Raw genomic sequence first — 24,619 nt, 5'->3', positions numbered from 1 at the left:
GGTTGCCTTTCCCTACTTGTTACAAATTGTTTTAGGCTATCCTTATACAATTGAACAATGATAAAAATATTGTAACAAAGCAACAATGACAACTTTCAAAATATTATTATTATTTTTTTTTTTTTATAATTTTGTTGTCAATTCAAATAAAATCATCTTCTTGTTATCTTTTTCAGAATTTTTCGATATATACTTACTTTCTAATCCTTCGCTGGCCTTCCATAAATATTTCAAAACTAAAATTAGCCAGATCGGTTTGGCCCTTCTCGACTTTTTTCGAGACTAACGACACAAATTGTTTGCATGGGTGATTAGAAAATTGTGGATTTAAGACTTTTTCAGGAAAATTTTCTAATTTTTCTCTCCGTAAGAACCATCCCGGTACCTCGAAAAACATTCTAAACAAAGAATTTGCGAAATCGATTCAGCGGTTCTCGAGTTATGCGCTTAGCAACACATTTTGCGATTCATTTTTATATTATAGATATGGATCCAAAATAACAAAATATTAAATAAATCTTATTTATATGTGTTTTGCGGATTTCTTTTGGAAATATTTCAATACGAAGAAATATTAGAATAGAGTTGCCAACTATAGAAAAAAATTTAAATTAATAATTTAAATAGAAACTGTTAATTTTTTGTGCTAATTACACTAAATTAAAACTAATAATTTACCACCTTCCTTTATTTACAGTTATAACCGTTAATGACACATAAACCGTTAATTACCGTGCATAGACACTTCCGAAGCAAAAGCTTGCGCTCGGCTGAAATGCCAAAAGAAAATCAGGCAGCCAAATGGATTTTCGTAACGTTGAAAACAACAATAAAAGACCTAACAAACAGCAAAAACATCGAACGCGGTTAAAGTGGCTGAAGCTCAGATAAGTCATAAAAAATTCAGAATTCATAAGACAACCGTTAAGGAGGATGCTCCTTTGCGCCAAGCGCAGACAATGTACACAATTTAATAAAGTGGAAAATATATGAAGTGAACATAACGGTGGTAATTAGCGAAACCGTTAATTGCTTGAAGCGAAAAATAAAACAATAACAACAACAGCAACCACAATATAGTAGTAGTCAAAGAACATCTTCCGTTTGTAGAGGCGAAAGTGCAGCCAACGTCTATGGAAATCCAATTGCAAAGACTTAGACCAACATTGCAACAACAACAACAGAAACAACCACAACCATACCGACTGCAGTCAAGACAGTTAGAATACACCAGCAAACAACAGAAATACAAACAACAAAAGCAAAAACTCCAACTAGTACAACTGCAACAACAACGACAGTCTCAACCACAACCACAGCCACAGCCAGGAGCAGCCGTACCACAGAGCGCGAACTCACGCTGTAGTTGTTGTAGTTATAATGACGAAATTAGTTATATGCCTTCTATTTTTCGGACTATTCGCCATCCAAACGGTCGGCCACATGAACAGTGACCCAGCGCCAGGTCGCTCGCCTGGACCACCTCCCGCCCGACGAAGTCTCGCCGCAGCTGCACTGCCACCCGTTGTGCACAACGCGAGTGCGGCAAATGATGCTATTATCAAGACCAACACAGTGACTGCACCGGCTCCTGCATCCGTTACTCTCACCACAACGGCGATACAAAGCGAGAGCCACAACAACAATGGGGGTACTGGGCAGTATGCCGCGCACACCGCGGTCGACCGCAATTACGGCAATAATAGTAACAATAACAAAGATGGGAACGCGGTTCAGAGCAGCAGCAACAGCAATAATGGCAACACCAACATCAACACTAACAACAACAACGAACAACAATTAGTTTCCCGTAACACAGAGTTAACCAACACCGACGAGATTAACATCAATTTAAGCAAATTACCCTCGAGCAGTGACGGCAGTACCGCTGCGGCGGCGACGACGGTGTCCGATTCCACTTTAGGCCGCACCGCCGAGCACTACACATATGATAATTTGGCGCACATGGCGTCGGCGCGTGTGGCAAATGGCGGAGAACTCTCGAGCAGTTCTGCTACAGGTGCCGCCGCGGCCGCTGAAGCGCTAATTGCGCAGCAAACAAAAACGAACACCATCGGCAGCAACACTAGAAGCTGTCATGATGGCTTCAGCGATTTCCTCAACGATGTGGTCGACGTGGAGGAGGAGGAGCAGCCGGAGACGAATGGCGCGGATGCTTTCGATGGTCGCGCACCGGTGGGTGGTCATATGGGACATCATTTGTTTATCGATTTGCGGCTGGAGCATCATGTCTTCGAAACGTCAGCGGTCGGTATCAATTGTGGGCTGATGTATCAAGGTAAGTGATGGTGGGGGAATGTCTGAGGTAGAACTTTACTTAGTCAGGTGCTATATTTATTGTTTATTAAATTCGTTATTTGCGTCTTCAAGTAATTTTTGAAACATGGATATTGATGCAAGTCTTCAGATATTGCAGACAATTGGACGACCGGTCGTTATAGTAAACGAGTTGTAGACCTTCCATTATACTGTACTATCTCAATATTATTATACAGCAATCTCAAGTTGGCATCCACTCGGCTCCTTTCTGATATCCATATTTGCCATCGTGTTATGACATTCTAAGTTCGAGTTTTTTATACCTTTCAACTTCGTGGAATCCAATCGAATCGGCTTGATTCCCGACAGTTCCGTTGCAAAACCCTCTTAATCAATCAATCATGAATAACATCAGTTAAACGCACGCATAACAAAGTACCTAAAAGAGCTTTAGACCTTACATTAGAACGCTTTGGACTCCTTTTGGCGTCAACTACACTCGGCTCCTTCCTGAAATCTTATGACTTTCCCAAGAAATATTTCGCACCGTTACATAATCTCTAAACCTCGAGGCTTTGCATTTCTTGGAATCCAATCGCAACTGCTTGGTTTCTCGGAACTTCCTTTGTAAAACCAACTTAACCAATCAATCACGCAGAATATCAGTTAAACTCACGAATACCAAAGAAAACCTGCAATAAAAATAGTTATTATCGAACAATGTAAGTCCCGGTGGCAACATTTCAAACGTATTCAAAATCTCAATTTACCGTATACAATCGAAGACTGCATATCGGTATTCTCTGGCAATGAATATGCTTGAGTAGCTGCTCATTAAAATTGTTCACATTCATACATAACAAATGTGTGGAACTCGCTTGGGGCACAAACTGATTTGTTCAACACGAACGCTCAAAGCAACTGTTGCTTGCCAGCGTCAGCTATGTCGGCGGTGTCGACGGGGTTGACGGGGTTGACTGGGTCTAATAGCTTCTACAAATGATGCAGTACCATCATCAACAGTTATTCGCTTGTCACTGCATACAACAAACACATTTATGGTGTGTTGCAGTGCATTAAAGTCCTTGCCACTTGTTGTAGCTGACAACACTGCAATCGATGTCGAAGTCAATGTGACATTTTCATTTTGAGCCACTTTTACAATCGTCCCCCGAAGTGCTTTTGTGCATAAGGGTGGTTCAGAAATCTTTTGTAGGAATTTACAATAAAAATTTCCGCTAGTAGGCGTGGCACTCATTTGATTAAGCTTCTTAAAAATTCCAACTTCCAACTTGTTTAAGAACTACATGTATCTCTTTTAGCAAAAAAAATCAACGGCGCTCAAAACTAAATTATTAAAAATATTATAAAAGGGGGCGTGTCAATACTCCAATATAATTTATATTCTCGGTTAGGAGGCAAAGTAGCTTTAGCTAAATTTTTTGTAAGATAGTCAAATCAGACGTCAAAGACCACTTGATATGAACTCATTACCATTTCGCCTGTATTTGAAATATCGAAACTCGAATAATTTGTAGCTTATTTCATTTTAAATTCCCACTATATAATGGCACACCCTAATATACTGCAAGTGTCAATATTTTTAGCCATATGTCTCTACAATGTACCTACTCATACTCGTACTTTAGGCAAATGCAACAAGCAGTCACAACGACGAACTTGAATGGGCATAGTAAATTGGGATTTGATATTTTCGAGTTGACAGTTAAGTTGGCAGCCGATCACTCAATTGCACAATGTAATTACAGAGTTATGCACTTATGCCAGATGTTTGTGAATTACACAGGTGGCTGTGGACATAGATGGACGATTATTCTCAATGCAACATAGCATTAGTACTCATAAGTACATACATAAGTACTCGTATGTGGATTAAGATATTCAAGAAAAATTTATACTATTTACTACTATTTACTCACATGACTGTTAAAGAAATTCTATAAATAAGATGGCATAAATTTTTGTCCACATTATAAATGGATTTATTTTAAAAATAGTAAGGAAAGGCTAAGTTCGGGGAAGTTTTAGAGGAAATTTTAATCCAATTTCATTGACTTTTAGCATTAAACTAAGGTATAAGAAAATATAATATTTTTCTAAGATAACTCGCACAATGTCTGATATGTTCGGCATAAAGTTAACTAGAATCGGGAAACGCATTATATACAGTGTCTGGGGGTTGAGGTGATTAATTTTCGGATTTCACTCATTTTCTTCATAAAGCTACAGTACATCTACGATATAAAGATAAAGATTGGGTCGTTCACTAAGTCATTTTGTTTGAATAAAACAGCTGATCTTATTTTATTTTTTGTCACCCAACTTTTGTACCGCTGGTATAGTAAGGCTTCTTTGTAAAATATTTTGGAATAGTTTCTGGGTTGGAATTGTTGTTGGGTGCCGTATCGATATTTCACTGTTTTACTATCAAAAGAGTAAGAATTCAGTTCAAGCAAACCGAAAATTATGTGATTTGTTGACCAAACGCCAATGCCAAAATTGGTTTACAAAATTTCGTTCCGGCAACATCCAATGAAACCGATTTGGATATAATAAAGTCGTTGATTGATGCAAATCATCGTAAATGGCAAAAGGGATTGGATCAAATTGAAGAATATAAAATTTCATAAACTGTATACACCCATCTCAGCTCATCGTATTTTTGAAAATCCTATAATTAGGTATTCTCATATATTCATATATAACCGAAGTTATGAACACACTATTAGAAGAAAAATATTTCCTCTGAATTAAATTAAGATACCTGAGAGATTTACCGACATTTTCGGTGAAAAGTTACCTTGGGGCACTGAGTCCTTCATATTCGATATTCGAAAAGTTATAGTCCGTTTTCGACAATTTTTTCACAAGTGCTGTCACAGCTCAAATACAGTATTTCTGTAAAGTTTTATTTCGCTATCTTCAGTGGTTCCTTATGTATATATTATAAAGTGAAGGAATAAGATGGAACTCAAAAATGAGTTATATGGGAAGTTGTCGTGGTTGTGAACCGATTTCGTCCATTTTCCACACGTGTCATCAGGGTGTCAAGAAAATATTATATACCGAATTTCATTCCAATCGATCGAGTAGCTCCTGAGATATGGTTTTTGACCCATAAGTGGGCGATGCCACGCCCATTTTTCATTTTGTAAAAAAATCTCTGACGTTTTTCGTTAGTGAGTTAACTCACTTTTAGTAATTTTCAACCTAACCTTTGTATGGGAGGTAGGCGTGGTTATTATCCGATTTCAACTATTTTCATGGTGAGTGGTGGGGTACGTAAGAGAACCGACTGCAGAAAGTTTGCTTTACATAGCTTTATTGGTTTGCGAGATATATACAAATAATCGATTTGGAGGGGGCGGGCCACGCCCACTTCCCCAAAAATATTACATCCAAATATGCCCCTTCCTAGCGTGGCAATGGTCCGATATTGCCCATTTTCGAAAGCCTCTCAGGGTGCCAAGGAATACGTCTTCCCAGTTTCGTTAAGATATCTCAATTTTTACTCAAGTTATCCGTTGCACGGACAGACAGACATTCGGATTTTGACTCGTCTCGTCATCCTGATCATTTTGATATATATAACCCTATATCTAACTCGTTTAGTTTTATGACTTACAAACAACCGTTATGTGAACAAAACTATAATACTCTCTTTAGCAACTTTTGTAGCGAGAGTATAAAAATTGTGTTTAAATTGCACCAAAAAAAACGAAATTATTTAGTGAATTGGACTATCTAAAATCACAATATGGGGGCCCGGTGAGGAGGTATTGAACAACTTATATGAATATTTTTCAAATTATTATGAGGAAAATATGTAAACTTCATTTCATTAAGATATCGCAAAATTTACTGATTTCAGTTTAAAGTTAAATACATGCACTGGTGATCATATTCGGTATTTAGGGACTATGGTTTATAAATTGTAAATGGGAAGAGTCTGATTAAATTTTTATTGTGTCATATAATAAGTAAGGTTTGATGTAGTTCGATGTCAAGAATATGTTACCTACCAAAGCTGCTTCAAATGGGTGAAGTAGTTGCTGAGATATGAAATTGCATCTAAAAAGGGATATTATCAGGCCTATTGGCTCAAGTTTAAGCGATTCACAGATCTCTTGCATAGCTTGTTGAACGAATAGACCGACAGACATTCGTAATTCAGTGCGTCTCTTCATCATGTTCACTCGATCAGCTGTACGTGTTATTAACAACAGTTGGGTAAAAATATGTTTTTTTTCATTTTTTAATTATTCCTCAACAATAAAATAAAATTTAAATAACGCTGTAAATATCTTTCCACAATCTATCAAGTGTTCAATGTTACTTGCTAAACCCTGTATGCAATAACAACAACTACGGAAAAAAGTGCTAAAAATAATATTTAGTTTAATTTGAATGCACGGTTCGGTCACGTACGAACACGTTGCGCGCTCATTGCCATGCAAAAGTTTTATTCAGCATTTATTTTTATTTTTCCAGCGACCCAAGCCTTTTGAATAAAATTACTCACTTTTTAATCCGAAAAAAAAAATAAACAAAACGTCCAGAGCTTTCATGCCGACTGTCCAAGCCTGTCTGCCTTTGTCATTTGCAGATATGTTTGTTAATAAATACAAACACACACACACATCTCACTGTTTTTTTTTCGAGTTATTGCAAAAAAAAAATATTGAAAAAGGTGAAAATCTATAAATTCATCTGCCAACAGAAGGCAGCATTCATATGAAATTTGTTTTGTTGTTGTTGTTGTTGTTTGGATTTTACGTGCGCGGAATAGCAATGCTTTGCTTACTCAAACGCGCAGTGGATAAAAGAGGATAATGTGTAGCTCAACAAATTGTAATTGGGTAATAAATATTTCAGTGTTTTCATTGCGACCGGCAATTAGTTTTCCTCTTGCGTGTGTTTGGAATCGCGTTATTATGAGTATGCTTTCATTTCATTTTGTTAGAAATTTCCACGGAACTTGGATTATTTTTATCTTCGAAAACTGCGAAGTGAAATTGATAAATTTTGTTGAATTTCTTTTTGCTTCTTTCATTAATTTACATGCTATGGGCTTTGTGGCTCTAAGATGTAATGCTGTTAACAAAGCTTGATTTTTATTCTTTTATCTTAAATTTAGAATCATTTTCGTTGAGTTGGGAAACGGTAGAGAAGTACAGAATTTTGAAATTATTTAAGGAAAAACAACGTAATATTTTTAGGGGTGCTCAAATCTTTCTTGAAGGTTACTTACAATGTTTTTAGACTTCTTTCACAATCCGTAATGGCACCTTTGAAGAAATAACCATATTTTGACAATATATCCCGCCTTTTTGCTATACTGCTTTTTGCTATTTTCAAAAATAAAGAATGAAAGACCCAAAGGCTATCCCAAAAATCGATTTTGAGAAGTGTTTCGACGATTTGAAAAGGCATTGGCATAATATCGAATTAAAAATATTTGAAGTTGATGAATTATTAATTAAATTAAAAAAAGGAAAATTCCCGTTATTTTTTGAACACATCTCGTATTATATTTTGTTCATTGACATATTGATAATTTCAAGACTTTTTCGTCAGTTCTCGCATCGTTTCGTATCTTTGTCAAAGCTCAAACAGCACCTAAGGATAAGAAGAAAACTGACATGCGTTCAAATTTCCCAGTGCTTATAACGTACTGTAGCCTCTCGGAAAAGAGCCAAGATCAACTAGCAGAGTAAAGTTAAACTATTGTTTAAGTCTTTAAAAAAATGTTTTCCTATGAGTTCTGTATCTATATAGTATTTCTTAGAAGTGGTACATACCTTAGTCTATAGAATTGGCAAAAGTGGAGACAGAGATTGATTGGCAATATTACTTCCTTTCAGTTCCCTTATTTATTGTTAAAAATATCCAGTTTCTATTAATAGTTCTTTATTTTGTGATGAATTGTCATCAAATTTCGTCCAATTAAAGATCGGTTCAAGAACTCAAAAGTTCGTCTGGATCGCGGTTAAGCAAGTTCTCACACAGTCGCTTTTAGCTATCGAATAAAAGACGTTACGAACACTGGTCTGGGATGTTTAAATGGATATCCAATTCGTATTCTGTTTATTCAATTATTTGTTGAGATGTCTGCAGAACCAGAAAATATTTCGCCTTAAATGAGTGTTGAAGATCCTTTAAGCTTCTATTATATAACATATTTCAATAATTGACTACATAATAATAATGTATAATCTCAACAATTAGCAGACCTTTCTCCAACTAGAACAATAATAATATGCAAAGAACTATACTAGCCAACATATACAAGGCTGTTCTTTATTCATCACTGTCAATCTTATTCCACCACTCACTAAATATTTTATAGTAGTTTATTGTCAGGGGTCCATCGAGAGAATCAGAGTTATTTATAGTTATCTATCTAATATTTTAAAGAATTCTCGTTAAGCGCTCTTATTTTCTTCACCTATCTCTTTCTCACCCATTACTTTTTTCTACTTCGTGGTCAAAACTTATAGAAATAAAAACTACTATTTCATTTCCTTTCCCGCTCTCATTTCCTTCATCTGTCTCACTCACTCTCATTTCTCTCTCTCTTTTCGTGTTTGATAGTATCATGAATAATTCATACAAATTAAATCTGGACCATGTAATGACACCACCATGAGCATAAACTTAAGAATGAATTCAAATTGATATTTTTTTTAAATTACCCCAACCACTTACTTACACGCCCACTCAGTGGGTTTAAAAGGCGGATCCACAATAGAAATGTATATTCAAAGTGAAACCTCGCCGCGCCGTAATTTTATTCTTTTTTCATTCGATTTTTTTCATTTAAGCCAATGTTGTAACTTAATTTCACTTGCTGGCAAATGGCAAATAAAAGTAAATATAATTTGTGCTTCTCATATTTCCAGTGCGTCTGATGACATACGCCAAGCCAACAACGCCCCAGGCAGCGGCCGGCCGTACGACACGAGCCGATGCTGATGCCGTTGCCGCACAAGCGCAACCATTAGGCGGCTCCGCCTTTGTAGAAGCCAACACCACCGCAGAGAATACGAGTACAAAAGCGAAAGTGAATAGTCAGGAAGACATGAGGGACCGCAGCAATATGGCTAATTTCGGCAATGACAATGACAGCGGCCCTGACGGTGTTGGTGATGGCAACAAGCTGCATTACACGGGGGAATTTTTCGTGGAAACACTCTCGACATTAAGCGGCCGCGAACGTGGCAGTTTTGTTGATCACCATTCAGCAGCGGCGGCGAGCAACAAGTTGCCAATTTCATGGTTCAGTTCACTTCAGCGCAACGACGCCAGCCATAACGGTGATGATGCGAACGTCGACGACAACGACGATGATGATGACAGTCGGGATTTCGAGGCGGAAAAAAATGATTTCAACTCGGCCCCAACGGCGTCGGATGAGCAAAATTTCGCTTTCGGTCATAATTACGATGCCATTGGCAGTGGCCATGGCCACTTTCAGCAGCAACATCAGCAGATGTTTGCCACCAAGTGGTTGCAACAAAGTTGGGATAAGGCAACTAATCGACGGTCACAGAATAACAACAGTAGTCGGAGTGCTAGAAAAATGTGTCCAGAAAATAAATGGCATGGTAGCGCGAAAAGTCAACAACAACAACACAAAGGAGGAGACCGTGACTCGAGCAGCACCGGTAGCAATGAATATCAAGCACGACACCGCGCATCGGGTGTGGGGAGTGGAAGTGGCAGTGCACGCGATGACAACAGCGCCAGCGGAAATGAGGTGCACACGGAGTCTTTGGGCTTCTGGATGTTAAATGAACTATGCGAACAGGATGATACCATCGAATTCAGGTGAGCAAACTAAAGTCCCTTTTGAATTGCAGATGAATAGCCATTAAGGTGGGCTGTTGGGGAATTACTTGTGTGCGTTTGTAGGCAGTGCATTGAGACCAAGGCGATTTTCGGTTTAGCGGCACGGTGGAGAATTTAAGCATTTTTAAATTTGCGGTGGAAGTTTCATAACTGATTTTTAATCGGTACCAAATGGAGTCAAGTATACTTGCTTAGAAATGAACAAACCATAAAAAAAACGATGAGGCCTTAAGTCCCAATAGCTAATACCATACCACTTCTTTGTATGCAATGCATACCGGGAGAAGGCTGATGTGGATATAAATACTTTCTTTCCTAAAAGAGATCATAGTATAATCCGAAATGTAATATAAGGGATGTGGATCAATATAAGACAATCTATTTTTGATGGACTCATGAATTAATGAAGTCTGTCCTGATCAGGCTAGAACTATGACTTATCTTATTTAGATCCACTAACGATTTATTTCGTGATAGAAGTGACACCTAAACCTCTTCTTGACTCCAATAGCTAAGCTCGAATCAAATAAATATATTACTGGATCACCGGTAGTCACAGGCACATTTTATATTTTGAGATTCTAAAAACGCCTGATGAAGGAAGAGTACCAAAGCTATTATCTCGCGATCTTAGAATCTCAAATATTTAAGACAAACAAACTTAAGAGATAAAATAATGATTAGATAACTCTTGGACACTTTCTTTTTAAATCTCTCTTTCGTATCCAGCTTATTTAGTATTTTCTTTATCCATTACACAGAATGTGAACGATTTAGTAGTGATAGTAGCCTGATGAATGAAGTGCTTGATCTCGCGTTCTTGGAACCTCACATAATTAAGAGAAACGGGCGGACGAGACTATATTGGGTTCTTCTAAATCAATAGTTACTAAATGCATATATAATAATTTGGACAGATCAAAAAGTTATATTTTTTTGCTACGAGGTTTGGTTAGATTAGTAAAATTGCCTTTATTTTGAAAAAAAATAGGACTTTTACTGTAACCCCAGCATGAAGCTAAAAAAGAAAATGGAAACTATTAAAATAGAAAAGGAATGTGGATATTATGTAGAAAGGCTCTTATTTTAAAACAAAGGCCTTCAATAGACTAAATTTATAAACATCCGATTATGAATGGTTTCGTCCCAGAAGATCCCACTGCAACATATACTTTATCGCCATGTCTTCATTGTTTCCTTGTCTTCTTCTGCCGCATGTGAATCATAATTGCTCGTTTACTGCCACAGAACCACAACAATAAAAGGAACGCACAATCGCAAGAGGAGTAGGACTCCTATGTATATATGTATGTCTGTGTGTAATGAGCAGATAATTGCCAGGTCATAATTGTGGTTTGCCTCTACGAACGAAATGAGCAAAGCGTAGCAGTTAATTTAATTTACTTTGTATAGGAAGCGCAGCGCAGCACAGCGTCCATTTGATTAAATCATCATTTGTTAGTAAAACGCGTTTAATTACGAGTAGATCTGTTGTTGAAGTGCGTGCATGAGTGTGACGAGTACTCGAAGCGACCAGCGTCATTAACTGTTATTTATACGCAATTAACCGACAAAATGAATTTAGTACCAGCTCATCTAAGTTCTGTGGTTTGTTGACACAAGTCCATCACGGGCATTAGCTTTGGTGCTTTGGCTTTTGAGTGGCTGAATTCGGTAGACAAGTAGGGCATTATTGTTGAGGAGGCGAGGTCATTAGTGTTAGCATAATGTAATAAACTGCCCGAAATTTGTGCAAACCATCAAAATCTAGATGGATAAATAAATTTGGTGTTGATTGCTAATTTATACAAAAGGCGGTCTAGGTAGCTACTGTTAGAGTTTCGTTAGCACCTGCTGGGTGAACATGTAAAGATTTTGCATATAATACTGCGATAACTCTGAAATGGAAATTAAAGTCCAACTATATCTATTAGTAGTAGTTAGATTTTCGACACTATGGGTGACCTCGTATATACAATTACAATGACTCGCATATGATAGTCTTGCCTCAGAACGTATGGGGTTTCTTAAGTCTAAAATCAGAAATCCACTAAATTAGGTAGAAGGAAGGTAAAAAAATGTATTCGCTTGTCTTGAGTGTACACTATGTCCATTAATCTTCGATTTCGCAGCTGATCTCGGTTCATATTAAGCTAAGAAAAAAATATAAAAATAATTGAAAAAAACAGGAGCAGCTTGAACTGTGGAATTGTCGATCTGTTCATGAACAGCATCACGCTTATCGTTACAAGAAAGGGACAGGAAACAGTAACCATAATTCTATCCTATAGTCTCTTTAGTATAAGATTCTATCTTTGGGTTATATTACTATTCGCTCAAAAATACTAAAAAATCTATTGTTAAAGGCTTCTTCTAAAGGTATGGTCTTTATATTTGACTTTCGACACAAAAATTCCGCTGGGGTTCTCACGAAACTCATTTCAATATTCTACGATTGTACGAGGATTGTATAAGTAGCCGAGTAGTGCCAGAACTCTTTTAGTCTAGTTATAGAGAATGCAACTAGTATTAGATTAGGCTTACCAGTTATAGGTTGGAAGAGTGGTTAGGGACTTTTTAGAAGGATATCCCGCACCATCAAGTTCCATAGACGAATAACCTACTGCCCTTTACAGTAGTCGAAGTACGTCCTCTTAAATAATAAAATTCAATTTATTTCTAATTTAATTATTTGAACTCAAAAATATATATTTATCCCAAATAAAGATTCCTTAGGTTTTACCAAGTTACCAACTAATTGCTATTTCCAGCAAAACTTACATTTCAGTAGAATTCCGTATAAAAGTACGCTCGAAATTTCGTTATTCCAAAGCCAAATTAAACTTGGCCACATTTCAACTTTTACCGCCACCGTTGCGGTAATGCGTTGAATTTCAAAGAAAGGATATTTTATGGTGAAAACTTGGACTTGAACGTCGGCAAACTGAAAAAGTTTCAGTTCTATTTATTTTCCTCAATTCCTTTTACACTCTTTACTTTTCATTTGGTATTTTTTTATTTTACTCTATTTTTTGCAGAGTGTTTTTTCGTGCGACTTTTGAGAGTGACAGTGCTGGGGACACAAAAAGTAGTAGTAACAACAACAACAACATAAACAATGCCAACGGCAGTAGTTACAGCAGTAACACGAACAACAACAATGGCAACAACAACAACATGAAAGTCGACGCACAACATGTGGTGTTCAAAAAAACTTTTAAATTTCAACTACGCAAAGGTGAGTACACGAGACACATTGCAATAACAAAAACAATAAACAATAATGAAAAGGAAATGCTGAAAAAACAATTACAAGAAAATTTTAACAACACAACACGACGAAGTCCAAGTGGAAAACTTAACAAATTGCTTTTAAGTCTTTTAATTGCTCAAAATTGTAGGTTCGTAGAAGGAAGAATTCTTTATTTTCAATTCTTTGTTCCAGTTGAGGTAGTGGGTGATTGTTTTAATTTGTTTTGCATAAATTTCGTTAAATTCCGTATAATATTCATTGTAATATGCGATTTTCTTCACAAACTTGTGTAGGCTGCTGGCATTTGGACTTTAATTGCGCAGAGTCGATGAAGAATACACGGTATTAATTTTATAAAGTTCCGACTAAATTTGATTTCCTTTATATAAGCAAAAACGCCAGAAACACTAAATTTAAATAGACAATATGATACAGAAAGCGTACGCTTTTATTTGTATAAAAAAATTTAAAATAGGTGTGGTGCCGCCTAAAGAAACTAAGAAACCACTCGATCAATTTCAACCAAATGTGATACATATCTTTTTCTCGACATTCTGATGTTATATTTCCAAATCTAGAAAAATCAGTTAACAACCACAACTACGTCCCATGTAACACAATTTTTGATTCCACCTTATTCGTTCACTTTAAAATATATTTATGATTAATATCATCATAATATAGTAAAAAAACTGGAATAAAACTTTGTCCAAATCTTCAGTCACCTATACTATAAGATCATAGTCATAGTCATATTTCAAGTCCCCAGATATCGAACATAAGGGCCTCAGAGTCTCTTGCTAATATTTTCCTTATATAAATGTGTCCATGTGATAAAAATATGTAAAATCCGGGAAATCCTTCTCTAGCTTCCATGTTCATTTTATAAGGATTTTCAAACGTCAGGTGAACTTTCCGTTGTACACATTGGTTACTATGTGAGATATCTAAGCAAAATTAAGTGAACGTAAAGTATTGGATACAATGTAGCTTGATGGCGAAACTAGACGATATCCCACCAACAGACTATTTTTCATCATTGAACCAAGTTCTTTGTTCAGCGCTCCAAATCTTCAATAAATAGTCAGTCACTTGTCTCTCAAGGGTTAGGCTTGAGTTCTACGCCGGCCACTTTCGACAGTTTTAGTTAGTTGGCGGCTGAGATCAAACATTTTCTTTGCCAACAAACGATCAAACATTTTAAGTCTGTATATTTATTAATTCCCTTCTCCATCACACACACAGACTGCCAATTGCTGTTGCGTGAAGTCAACAGAGGCCACTTGGACTACACAGCACTTCCATTGTACAGCAACGATTGTACCGTACATTTCCCTCCGTATCGACTCTTTGAGACTGAACACAACCACAACAACAACAACAACAACCCAAGTGGGACTGCGAATGCCGCCACTGGCGATATCCCACCGGCTGGTATACTCGTCGAGCTCCAACGACTGAATGTGCCATGCAACAGTGGCGGATTCATACGCTTCAACGAGCGTACGCGCTTGTGCGGCAAACTGGAAGAGCTGAATGCCGCCGATCGCAGCTATCACTTCGATGTGCGCAGCCAAACCACAGTACACTTCCATAAAAGTCCAATGTTCAGCCTCAGCTATAAGCTCGTGGACTATTGTTACAACCTAACGACGAGCAATCAAAGCGGCGAGTATTATGTGCGACCGAGTATGCGTGATGCGGTCGAGTGTTACTTTCGTATACACCTGCCGTATGGCAATCGCATCAGTCTAACGCTCGTGACGAACAACGACAGCGCGATTCTGCAGCCGAATGATGGCATACAACTAAATGCCGCCGGCGAACAAGACACGTTCAATATCTACACCACCGAAGGTTTACAAATCGAGACACAGCGCATAAATTTGACAGCGCTGAGCGGCAGTAGTGGGACGAGTAAAAAGGGTGGCGTTGCAACGTCGGTCTTCAGACGCGCCGAACCCAAAGCGGCGGCGAGAACGCAAGCGCAAGAGCAGAGCGCATACACTTTGCGTGCGTATAATGCCTCGCGTGAGCACGTCAACAAGCGTTCCACAAGTTCGCTGGACGGTTTCCTCAGAATTATGGAGAGCAAAATCAAAGAGTTCAGCTTCGCTGCGAGCGGCATGTCACTACAGGGCGCGGGTGAAATCTCTAACTGTGATGGTGTTATAGTGAAAATATTCGAAAGCGATAACGCACGTTGGTCTTATTGCATAAACGATACTAATCGCATGCAAGCCTTCATTCTAACCTCAACTGGCAATACACTGAATATACATCTATACAAAGCGACGCGCTTAAATTACAACAACCATATACCGCTTATGTTAGACACAATGCCGGGTTTTGCCGACCACAACACCCCCATTACCTCACTGCCCACAGTTTATCTGTCGTATGCGGCGCAACCCATACCAGAACTCGTCGCCAGCTGCGACTTCGGTTGGGTCGCTATGCAACAGTTTTGCATAAATGCCATCGAAGTGGCCATGTCGTGGCCCGATGCGGAAGAGCATTGTGTAAACTTGGGCGGTCACTTGGCTTCCGTACGCAATGAGCAACAACAACAAATCATACATGAAATCCTTTTTCGCAGCCCCGGCTATGATGATCAGAATGCCTATTGGGTCGGCGGCTCGGATAGCAGCTATGAGGGCGACTTTCGCTGGAGCGATGGACTGCTGTTCCAGTACACAAGTGAGTAGAAAATTGGAATAAAATAAATACCTAAAATTATAGGAAAATGGCAGAGAGAAATGCGTTGTATATTACACGAATGAAGAGTTTTTGCCTTATATGAAGATGAAGAGATTATCCTTGGGTTCCAACCAGGAGCCAAAAAAAAATCAAAATTTCATAATCTCAATTTTTAATCTCTTTCACACAGACTGGTTTCCGGGTTGGACGGAACACAGTCACTACAATAAGCAACCTAATGATGATGGTCTCAGCAGTCAAGACTGTATCGAATTGCGTCGCTTTTTTCGCACACCACCGGGTATACAAACGAATCGCAGTCCATTGACGAGCTCATTTATGTGGAATGATCGCGATTGCAGTGCGAAAAACTTTCTAATCTGTGAGCGACCGATGAGTGATGGTAAGTTGGATGGAGAATAATAGATCAAGAGAGAGAAGGAGAGATAGTGAGAAAGATAGAGAGTATAAATAATATATATCCTTAGAGAGAGAGAGGGATGAACCATATAATACACTGCCTTTCAAGCAGTCGGAGAACAATGGATCAAGAGAGAGAAGGAGAGGTAGTGAGAAAGATAGAGAGTATAAATAATATATATCCTTAGAGAGAGAGAGGGATGATTTCAAGCAGTTGCTCTCTCTCTTGGTCTCTTTCTCTTCCTGTATCTCAATAATTCTTAGAGTAATTTTTTCAATACTTTCCCAAATGTCCCACAGATTCCTTGAGACGTAGTTGGATAAACGACTGCAATAAGACTGTCTCCTTGACCAAGGAGCATCCGCGTGCCTCCATTTGGAGTCCATCGTTTCCGCGACAATATCCCGATAATGCAAATTGTTTTACAACAATAACAGCGCCAACGGGCTATCGTGTTGTCATCGAATTCGAAGAGCTGGTGATCGAGAATGAAGCGGGGTGAGTATTTACAGTGCTCCCAAAAAAGAATTAATTGCTTTAAGTCTCATGTGTTCTTTTTCCATATTCTGCTCGCAGTTGTACCTATGACTATTTGGAAATTACCGAACCGACGCACTACGATAATTTCAAAACTACAAAATCTTCCAAAAACAAAAACACATTAAATATAAATAATAGTAGTAAAAGTAATTTAAATATAAATAAAACATTTCGAAAGCGAAGTTCTTATGAGAAACCTAGCCTTAGTTCATCGTATACTATGCCTACGTCTACATCTACAACTACATATACATCTAGTAATACTAATGCGAACGCTTATTCTAATACTTATACAAATTATGCTAGTACGAATGCTGTAAATAATATAAATACGAATGTGAATACGAACTACAACACCAACACCAACCCCAACTACAATAACAACTACTTGTATTCGAATAGTTACAACAACTACAATCTCGCGCAAACGAATTACCAAAAACTCCTACACATCTTCTCGAGTCTCTATCGTCCGCACACGAATTACCTAATACAAACACCCGATTATCCACATGGCAATCCCAATTATCCAACGAATCATCACAATCGTTTGCGCGTGGAGTCAAATGCAGAAACGAACGCCTTGCCGAAGCGCTTATGCGGCGATTGGAGTTCCAAACTGAAGCTGCTGCGTCACGTCTCCACCGGCTCCTATTTGGGTTTGCATTTCGTGTCCGATTACTCGCATCACTTCGGCGGCTATAAGGCAAAAACTTATATGGAAAATAGTGAGTATTGCTTTTGAGATAAACTACAACAACTCATACATACTATACATTTGCATACAATAAGCACGAAAGTGTTCATGAGGCGCCTCATGTCAGCTACGTTCTAATACTTGATCCTACATTACACTATATGAATAAATCGATTTTTTGCTGGGTATTGGACCAAACTATTAAATTTGGATTTTTTGTAGCTATATCCTTAATTAATAATACTTTTTTTTTTTTTAATTACCTTTTTCGAACTTCGAATCCAAATATATGGAACTTAGAAAATCAGAGAATGCACTTTTTTACTTCTTAATCTCCCGGAAAAATAGTTCGGTCCAATACACAGCCGAGTGTTGTACAGTGTTATGAAAACCAGTTAAAAGCATTTATTTCACTCTAAAATCATATACATAAATTCGTTGGCAATTCAATTCTTTTGCATCTCAGTACAGTTATTTTTAGAAAAATTTCGTTAGAGCTAGGAAAATATCTCATTCCACTAAATGCTTGAAACTTTTCCCGTCTTTAGAGTTATTTAGACTGTTTACAAGGGGGTTCTTAGATGTGTCGAATGGCAATCTGCTTATTATCTATATTATTATATTACATGCTAGTGATTTTGGCTTGTGAGAGCAAAATCTAGAATCAATAAAATTATTTTCAGAATTTTATCCCTTTTGTAATCCATCCAATACCTCTTCCTATTTAGGTAATATTTAAGCCATTCACTCTGTATGTATATATGTAATTGGCGTTGAACCGTTTAGCCGGTTATAGCCGAATCGATGAGAGCGCGCCACTCCTCTCTTTCCTTCGCTGTTCGGCGCCTGTTGGAGATTCCAAGTGTAAACAGGTCGCTCTCCACCTGGTACTGCATCGAACACTTTCAGAGCTGGAGTGTTTTCGTCCATTCGGACAACATGACTTAGCCAGCGTAGCCGTTGTCTTTTTATTCGATGAACAATGTCAATGTCGTCGTATAACTCGTACAGCTCATCGTTCCATCGTCTGCGGTATTCGCCGTTGCCAATGTTCTGAGGACCATAAATATTGCGCAAAATTTTCCTCTCGAAAACTCCTAGTGTCGTCTCATCTGATGTTGACATCGTCCAAGCTTCTGCACCATAAAACAGGACGGGAATGATAAGCCACTTGTAGAGTTTGATTTTGGTTCGTCGAGAGAGGACTTTACTTTTCAATTGCCTACTCAGTCCAAAGTAGCACCTGTTGGCAAGAGTGATTCTGCGCTGGATTTCGAGGCTGACATTGTTCGTGTTCCCAGGTATACGAAATTATCTACGACTTCGAAGTTATGACTGTCAACAGTGACTGTTTGCTTGATGTGTGTCGATCCTCTTTTCCAGATCCAAATAAGGTCCAATCAGTTTGTTGACGGTGGGCTTTAGTCTTTCACACAGTACGCTCGATAGAACCTTATAGGCGATATTTAGGAGACTTATCCCACGGTAATTGGCACAGATTGTGGGATCAGTTGACCATTCACTCTGGATCACAAAAATATTATGTATAATTTCACATAGACAGACAAATACTCTTAAGTAAAATTTCAGGAATAATCCTTGTTTCTAAATTCTAAGATCTTTTGGAAAATCGGCAATAATTTCTGGCCGACGTTTCTCACTAGTCTTACCACGATAATGGACGCGAAATTTTTTATATTACATGATGGTATTACAGACATGTTGATTTGACTCTAGAAGATCACTTTTTGGGCTGGTTCTTTTAACTAAATGATCTTAGCTGATAAATCAACTTGGATTGCTCATTAGGAAATCAACAGGATTATTGGCGAGATAAGGTTGCAAACGGTGGTATGAAAATGGTCCGACAAGACTGTCATCACAAGACTCCCGAAATTTTATTCAAACTTAGAAACCTTTTTAAATTAATTGAATATCATTAAAATCAATGTGTCCTTTCTTCTTCTTTTTTTCATCTGATAATAAAAATTATTTACCTCTTAAAGACATTAAATTCGAAGTAGGTACTCTTCAAGAATCAGTTGACCTTCCATGCAATAAATCAACAAAAAAATCATATCTTCTCACTAAAATTCTCATTTAAAAATTAAATAAAAAACAAATATAATATCTATTATAACATCGAAAATTTAGCTTACAAAAATATATTGGAAATTACAACCGTTTTTATTGCTTTTATTATGGTTTCGAAAAACCACTTCGAATAAAATTTTTTAATATGCTTAAAACTGTTATTACATGTGTGTATGTTTGTCTCGATGAATGCAATTTCAATTAAAATTTTATTCTGAGTAAATATGTACATATGTATATGTAAAGTAATTACTAATATCTTTAACTAACTAAGTATTAACTTTGGTATTCAAATTAACAGCTTTTGTTTGTGTCTATATAAAATATTTTTAAAAATACTTAACTATGTTTCAAAATTATTTCGTAAAACGTGAAATACATACATAAGTATCTAAGTAGGACTCTCACTCATTTCACAAACATATTGTCTGTCATACATCGAAATCCTAAAGCACTTTCTGCAATAAGCTTTGCCTTAAAACACTCTCACCACTTCTTCCACTTCCTTCAATTTCATGCATATCACTCACTCTCTCTCTCTCTCTTTCATACTCACGCCGTCTCTTCTTTCTCTTTCTCTCACACACATTCACTTATATATTACTATTGTAAAATGACTTTTACTTTTACCTCGTATTGCAACTATTTTCTACGAAACTTAAATATTGAACAATACTACTAGGAAGTTATACGTTCCGTGGTAAGTCTCTCCAGTGCCACATGTACTCGTAGATGAGTGTGCTTTTTTCGGCATTATGCATACCCTTTAGGGATTTTTTCTTTTGAAAAATTAATAAAACAAATTATGTTATATTTCCTACAGGGTATGTATGCATGCCATCAAAGTCATACAAGCACACAACGGCCGCAGTTATTTTTTGAATGTTTTTGTTTTATTAGATTTTTCATTTAGATTAAATATTTTTTATTTAGTCTTTGATATAACTTAGCTATTCGCATGCATGTTTACCTTTAATTTAGATAATAATATTTGTTTTAGATGCATTTCTGTTAGATGCGTGGAGAATTAGATAAATCAGTTTCACATAATTGTTAAAATAATATATATTTAAATAATTTATTTTCTGTATTTTTGTATACACAATAGTTTTATAGTTTATTAAGACACCGAGAAGACACAAGATTTGTTTACATAAGAAAATATAAATTTTTCACAAGAACAGTTTTCCAATTTCCATAAATTTCGATTTTTTGAATTTCAGAATAGACTTTCATTATTTATTTAATGCGCATTTTTCTCTAGTGAATCGATTTTTCAAATATTTGAGCTCTTCCACAAACAAAATATCGATATTCTTTTAGATATTTGGCTAATGTAAATTCGAGCGATGCTCAACTCAAACTCAAACATATAAGTTTTAAATAATCTACTCTCTTACCTTTTTTCCATTCTCAATCACGAACTACTACTCTTGATAGGGCAGTTGACATATTCCTTGTTCTACAACTGATACTCTCTTACATATCCACAAAAATAATATTCTGAAAGTAACTAATTGTCCTGTCTTTTGTGTCCTCTTCCTGTAGAAATTTAGGTATAACCTCTTATACATGTCTTTCGGAAGCCGTTTATTTTGGTTCGATTGAAATGACCCTAGTGGCAACGGTCTCAGACCTATTGGAAATCAACTGTGGTTAGAAGAATGAAATTATATAACTCTTTAGGTTTAATTTATTGATTCTTAAATTGTTCAGGGTGGCGAATTGAACAAAAACTGGTATAATCATATTACGATAGAATAGCAACGTGGTTGGTTATACGTGGTATGTTAAAAAAAAATACCGTTATTTTTATACCCTGAACAGGGTATATTAAGTTTGTCACGAAGTTTGTAACACCCAGAAGGAAGCGTCGGAGGCCCTATAAAGTATGTATATATATAAATGATCAGTATGTTGAGCTGAGTCGATTTAGCCATGTCCGTCCGTCCGTCTGTCTGTCTGTATATATTCGAACTAGTCCTTCAGTTTTTAAGATATCGTTTTGAAATTTTGCAGATGTTATTTTCTCTTCAAGAAGCTTCTCATTTGTCGGAACTGCCGATATCGGACCACTATATCATATAGCTGCCATACAAACTGAACGATCGGAATCAGGGGCTTGTATGGAAAACTTCCGCAGTTTACTGCATATCTTCACGACACTTGGTGTGAGTTATTGTTCATAGAAATAATTTAATCTCCGAAAAAATTGTTCAGATCGGTTCACTATAGCATATAGCTGCCATACAAACCGAACGATCGGAATCAGGGGCTTGTATGGAAAACTTCCGCAGTTTACTACATATCTTCACGACACTTGGTGTGAGTTATTGTTCATAGAAATAATTTAATCTCCGAAAAAATTGTTCAGATCGGTTCACTATAGCATATAGCTGCCATACAAACCGAACGATCGGAATCAGGGGCTTGTATGGAAAACTTCCGCAGTTTACTACATATCTTCACGACACTTGGTGTGAGTTATTGTTCATAGAAATAATTTAATCTCCGAAAAAATTGTTCAGATCGGTTCACTATAGCATATAGCTGCCATACAAACCGAACGATCGGAATCAGGGGCTTGTATGGAAAACTTCCGCAGTTTACTACATATCTTCACGACACTTGGTGTGAGTTATTGTTCATAGAAATAATTTAATCTCCGAAAAAATTGTTCAGATCGGTTCACTATAGCATATAGCTGCCATACAAACTGAAAGATCGGAATCAAGGGCTTGTATGGAAAGCTTCCGCATTTTACTACATATCTTCACGAAATTTGGTGTAAGTTATTGTTCATAGAAATAATATAATCTCCGAAAAAATTGTTCAGATCGGTTCACTATAGCATATAGCTGCCATTCCGAACGATCGGAATCAATGTCTTGTATGGAAAATTTTCGCATTTGAGTGGTATCTTCATGAAACTCGACATGGATTACTGCTTAAGGTAATAATATAATCTCCGAAGAAATTGTTGAGATCGGTTAACTATATAACCTTAATGTTTCTAGCAAACAACCCGCCTAAAAAGAATTAGTAAAATGTTTTCTTTTTTTTACTTACTTTTTCTTACGTCTTTAGATTTGCTTAAACACATAGTTACTAAAAGATATGCAACTGTGAAGTGTATATTAGCTTCGGTACAGCCGAAGTTAACGTTTTTTCTTGTTTTAACATACTTCGTATTACGTATACGCCGTGACTAAAAAAATTGGATTTATTCTTTATAGTCTCTTATGTCGCTTTCAACTCGTTAATTTTAAGAAAAGGGTAAATTGAAGACGGCTAATTAACTCTTTAGCTTTAATTAATTGCTTTATAAAATGTCAAAAGTGTTGAATCGAACAAACTGTTATAATAAAATCAAGATAGAATAGCAAGTGTCCATATTACTCAAGACAAAAATTATCGAATTTATTGTTTCGTATTTTTGTATTTCAACAATTTTTTTATGTTTCTTGCCTGTTCAATTTTAACTCTATTATATTTATATTACTAGTATATTATGTATTTTATACTAACAAAAATTATGTACTAAATGTTGTATTTAGCTCTAGTTTTATTACTAACATTAGTAAAATATTATAAATTTTTGAATATTTCTGAGTAAGAATACTAAATGTCCCCTGAGTGAAAAAATTATACAAATATTATAATAATGTCCCTTAAATACAACGGAAGATATGCTCTTCTACACACCAACACAAACAGCATAGTGCTTTCCAATTACACACTCAATCTAATAGAAACAGATATGAAAATGAACAAAAATTAATACCAATAAATCCAATATATGTATGAATGTTTGTAGGTAGTGTATTGCACGTTTAACCAAAATTATAAGATTTGCGTGTATTTGTGCGTGTGCGTGTATATATGTATATGCACTAATTGCGTGCTAACTTGAAGCTGATATCAAACTGTTGCTGGACTTTTTCTGCATTGAGCATTTGGCAAATATTTGAAAAAAAAATTATCGCCTGCTGTTTACCGAAATTAATCGATTATCTGCGCTTGCACTTTTCCCCATTTCCATTTACAGCCGCCTCCGAATGCGCCAACGAACGCTTGAAATACTACAATGGTTCCTGTTATCTGTTCATTTCCTATCCGGAAGTTGATTGGTGGACGGCGCAGCAAGTTTGTCGTGGCATGGGCGCACAACTGTCGTCGGTGTCGTCCGCGGATGAGCACAGGTGGATTCACGAAGCATTTATTATGCAGTGAAGCTACTAATAAACCGTTATAAACTGTTATTTGCAGATTTATTACATCGAATATACGCAATCAAATAGACTATTCGCCGCAGCTGATATATTGGCTGGGCGCCGAGCTGGAGAAAAGCGGTCAATTTGAGTGGACCGATGACACCAGAATGAGTTTTCAGGTATTAAAGAGACAAGTATATTCTGTAAAACTACATTTAATATTTCTTCTTTAGGGCTGGTTACCCGGTCAGGGTCAATTCGAAGAACTGCCCTCGGACGCCATCTGTTTGGGTCTGCAATGGAAGATGTCACCAACGCCAATGCTGCCATCGGGCCTCTATTGGCAATCGCAAAAATGCAGTAAAGTCGGCGGTTATGTGTGTAAGAAGGCAAAGGATTCTTTCGGTACATTTTCCGCCAACAATCTAACTATAACGGGTGCTGAGGGCAGGCTGGTGTCACCAGGTAAGCTATTTAAATTTTTAAGTTTTGATCTTCAATTCCAAAGTCCTTGAGACTCTTATTTCTTAAAAAAAAATTGGGGAATG

General features: G+C 36.9%; 1 protein-coding gene across 6 annotated transcripts in view; it reads left to right on the top strand.

Annotated features, from left to right (window-relative positions):
• Positions 1 to 24,619, top strand: part of LOC105208961 (uncharacterized) — a 188,257-nt gene that overhangs the window by 138,712 nt on the left and 24,926 nt on the right. For all 6 annotated transcript variants that reach the window (XM_054230681.1, XM_054230680.1, XM_054230679.1 and 3 more), the window contains exons 4-13: positions 698 to 2,299; positions 9,204 to 10,131; positions 13,191 to 13,390; positions 14,651 to 16,105; positions 16,296 to 16,508; positions 16,826 to 17,024; positions 17,103 to 17,794; positions 23,906 to 24,059; positions 24,127 to 24,250; positions 24,305 to 24,536. In XM_054230681.1, coding sequence (XP_054086656.1) covers positions 1,381 to 2,299; positions 9,204 to 10,131; positions 13,191 to 13,390; positions 14,651 to 16,105; positions 16,296 to 16,508; positions 16,826 to 17,024; positions 17,103 to 17,794; positions 23,906 to 24,059; positions 24,127 to 24,250; positions 24,305 to 24,536 — 5,116 coding nt within the window. In that variant the 5' untranslated portion in view covers positions 698 to 1,380. The remainder of the gene's footprint in view (positions 1 to 697; positions 2,300 to 9,203; positions 10,132 to 13,190; positions 13,391 to 14,650; positions 16,106 to 16,295; positions 16,509 to 16,825; positions 17,025 to 17,102; positions 17,795 to 23,905; positions 24,060 to 24,126; positions 24,251 to 24,304; positions 24,537 to 24,619) is intronic.

This window comes from Zeugodacus cucurbitae, chromosome 5 (genome assembly GCF_028554725.1).
Source record: "Zeugodacus cucurbitae isolate PBARC_wt_2022May chromosome 5, idZeuCucr1.2, whole genome shotgun sequence".
Classification (NCBI taxonomy): Eukaryota; Metazoa; Arthropoda; class Insecta; order Diptera; family Tephritidae; genus Zeugodacus; species Zeugodacus cucurbitae.
Note: the sequence above shows the minus strand (reverse complement) of the source record. Positions and strands in the feature narration are given on the sequence as shown.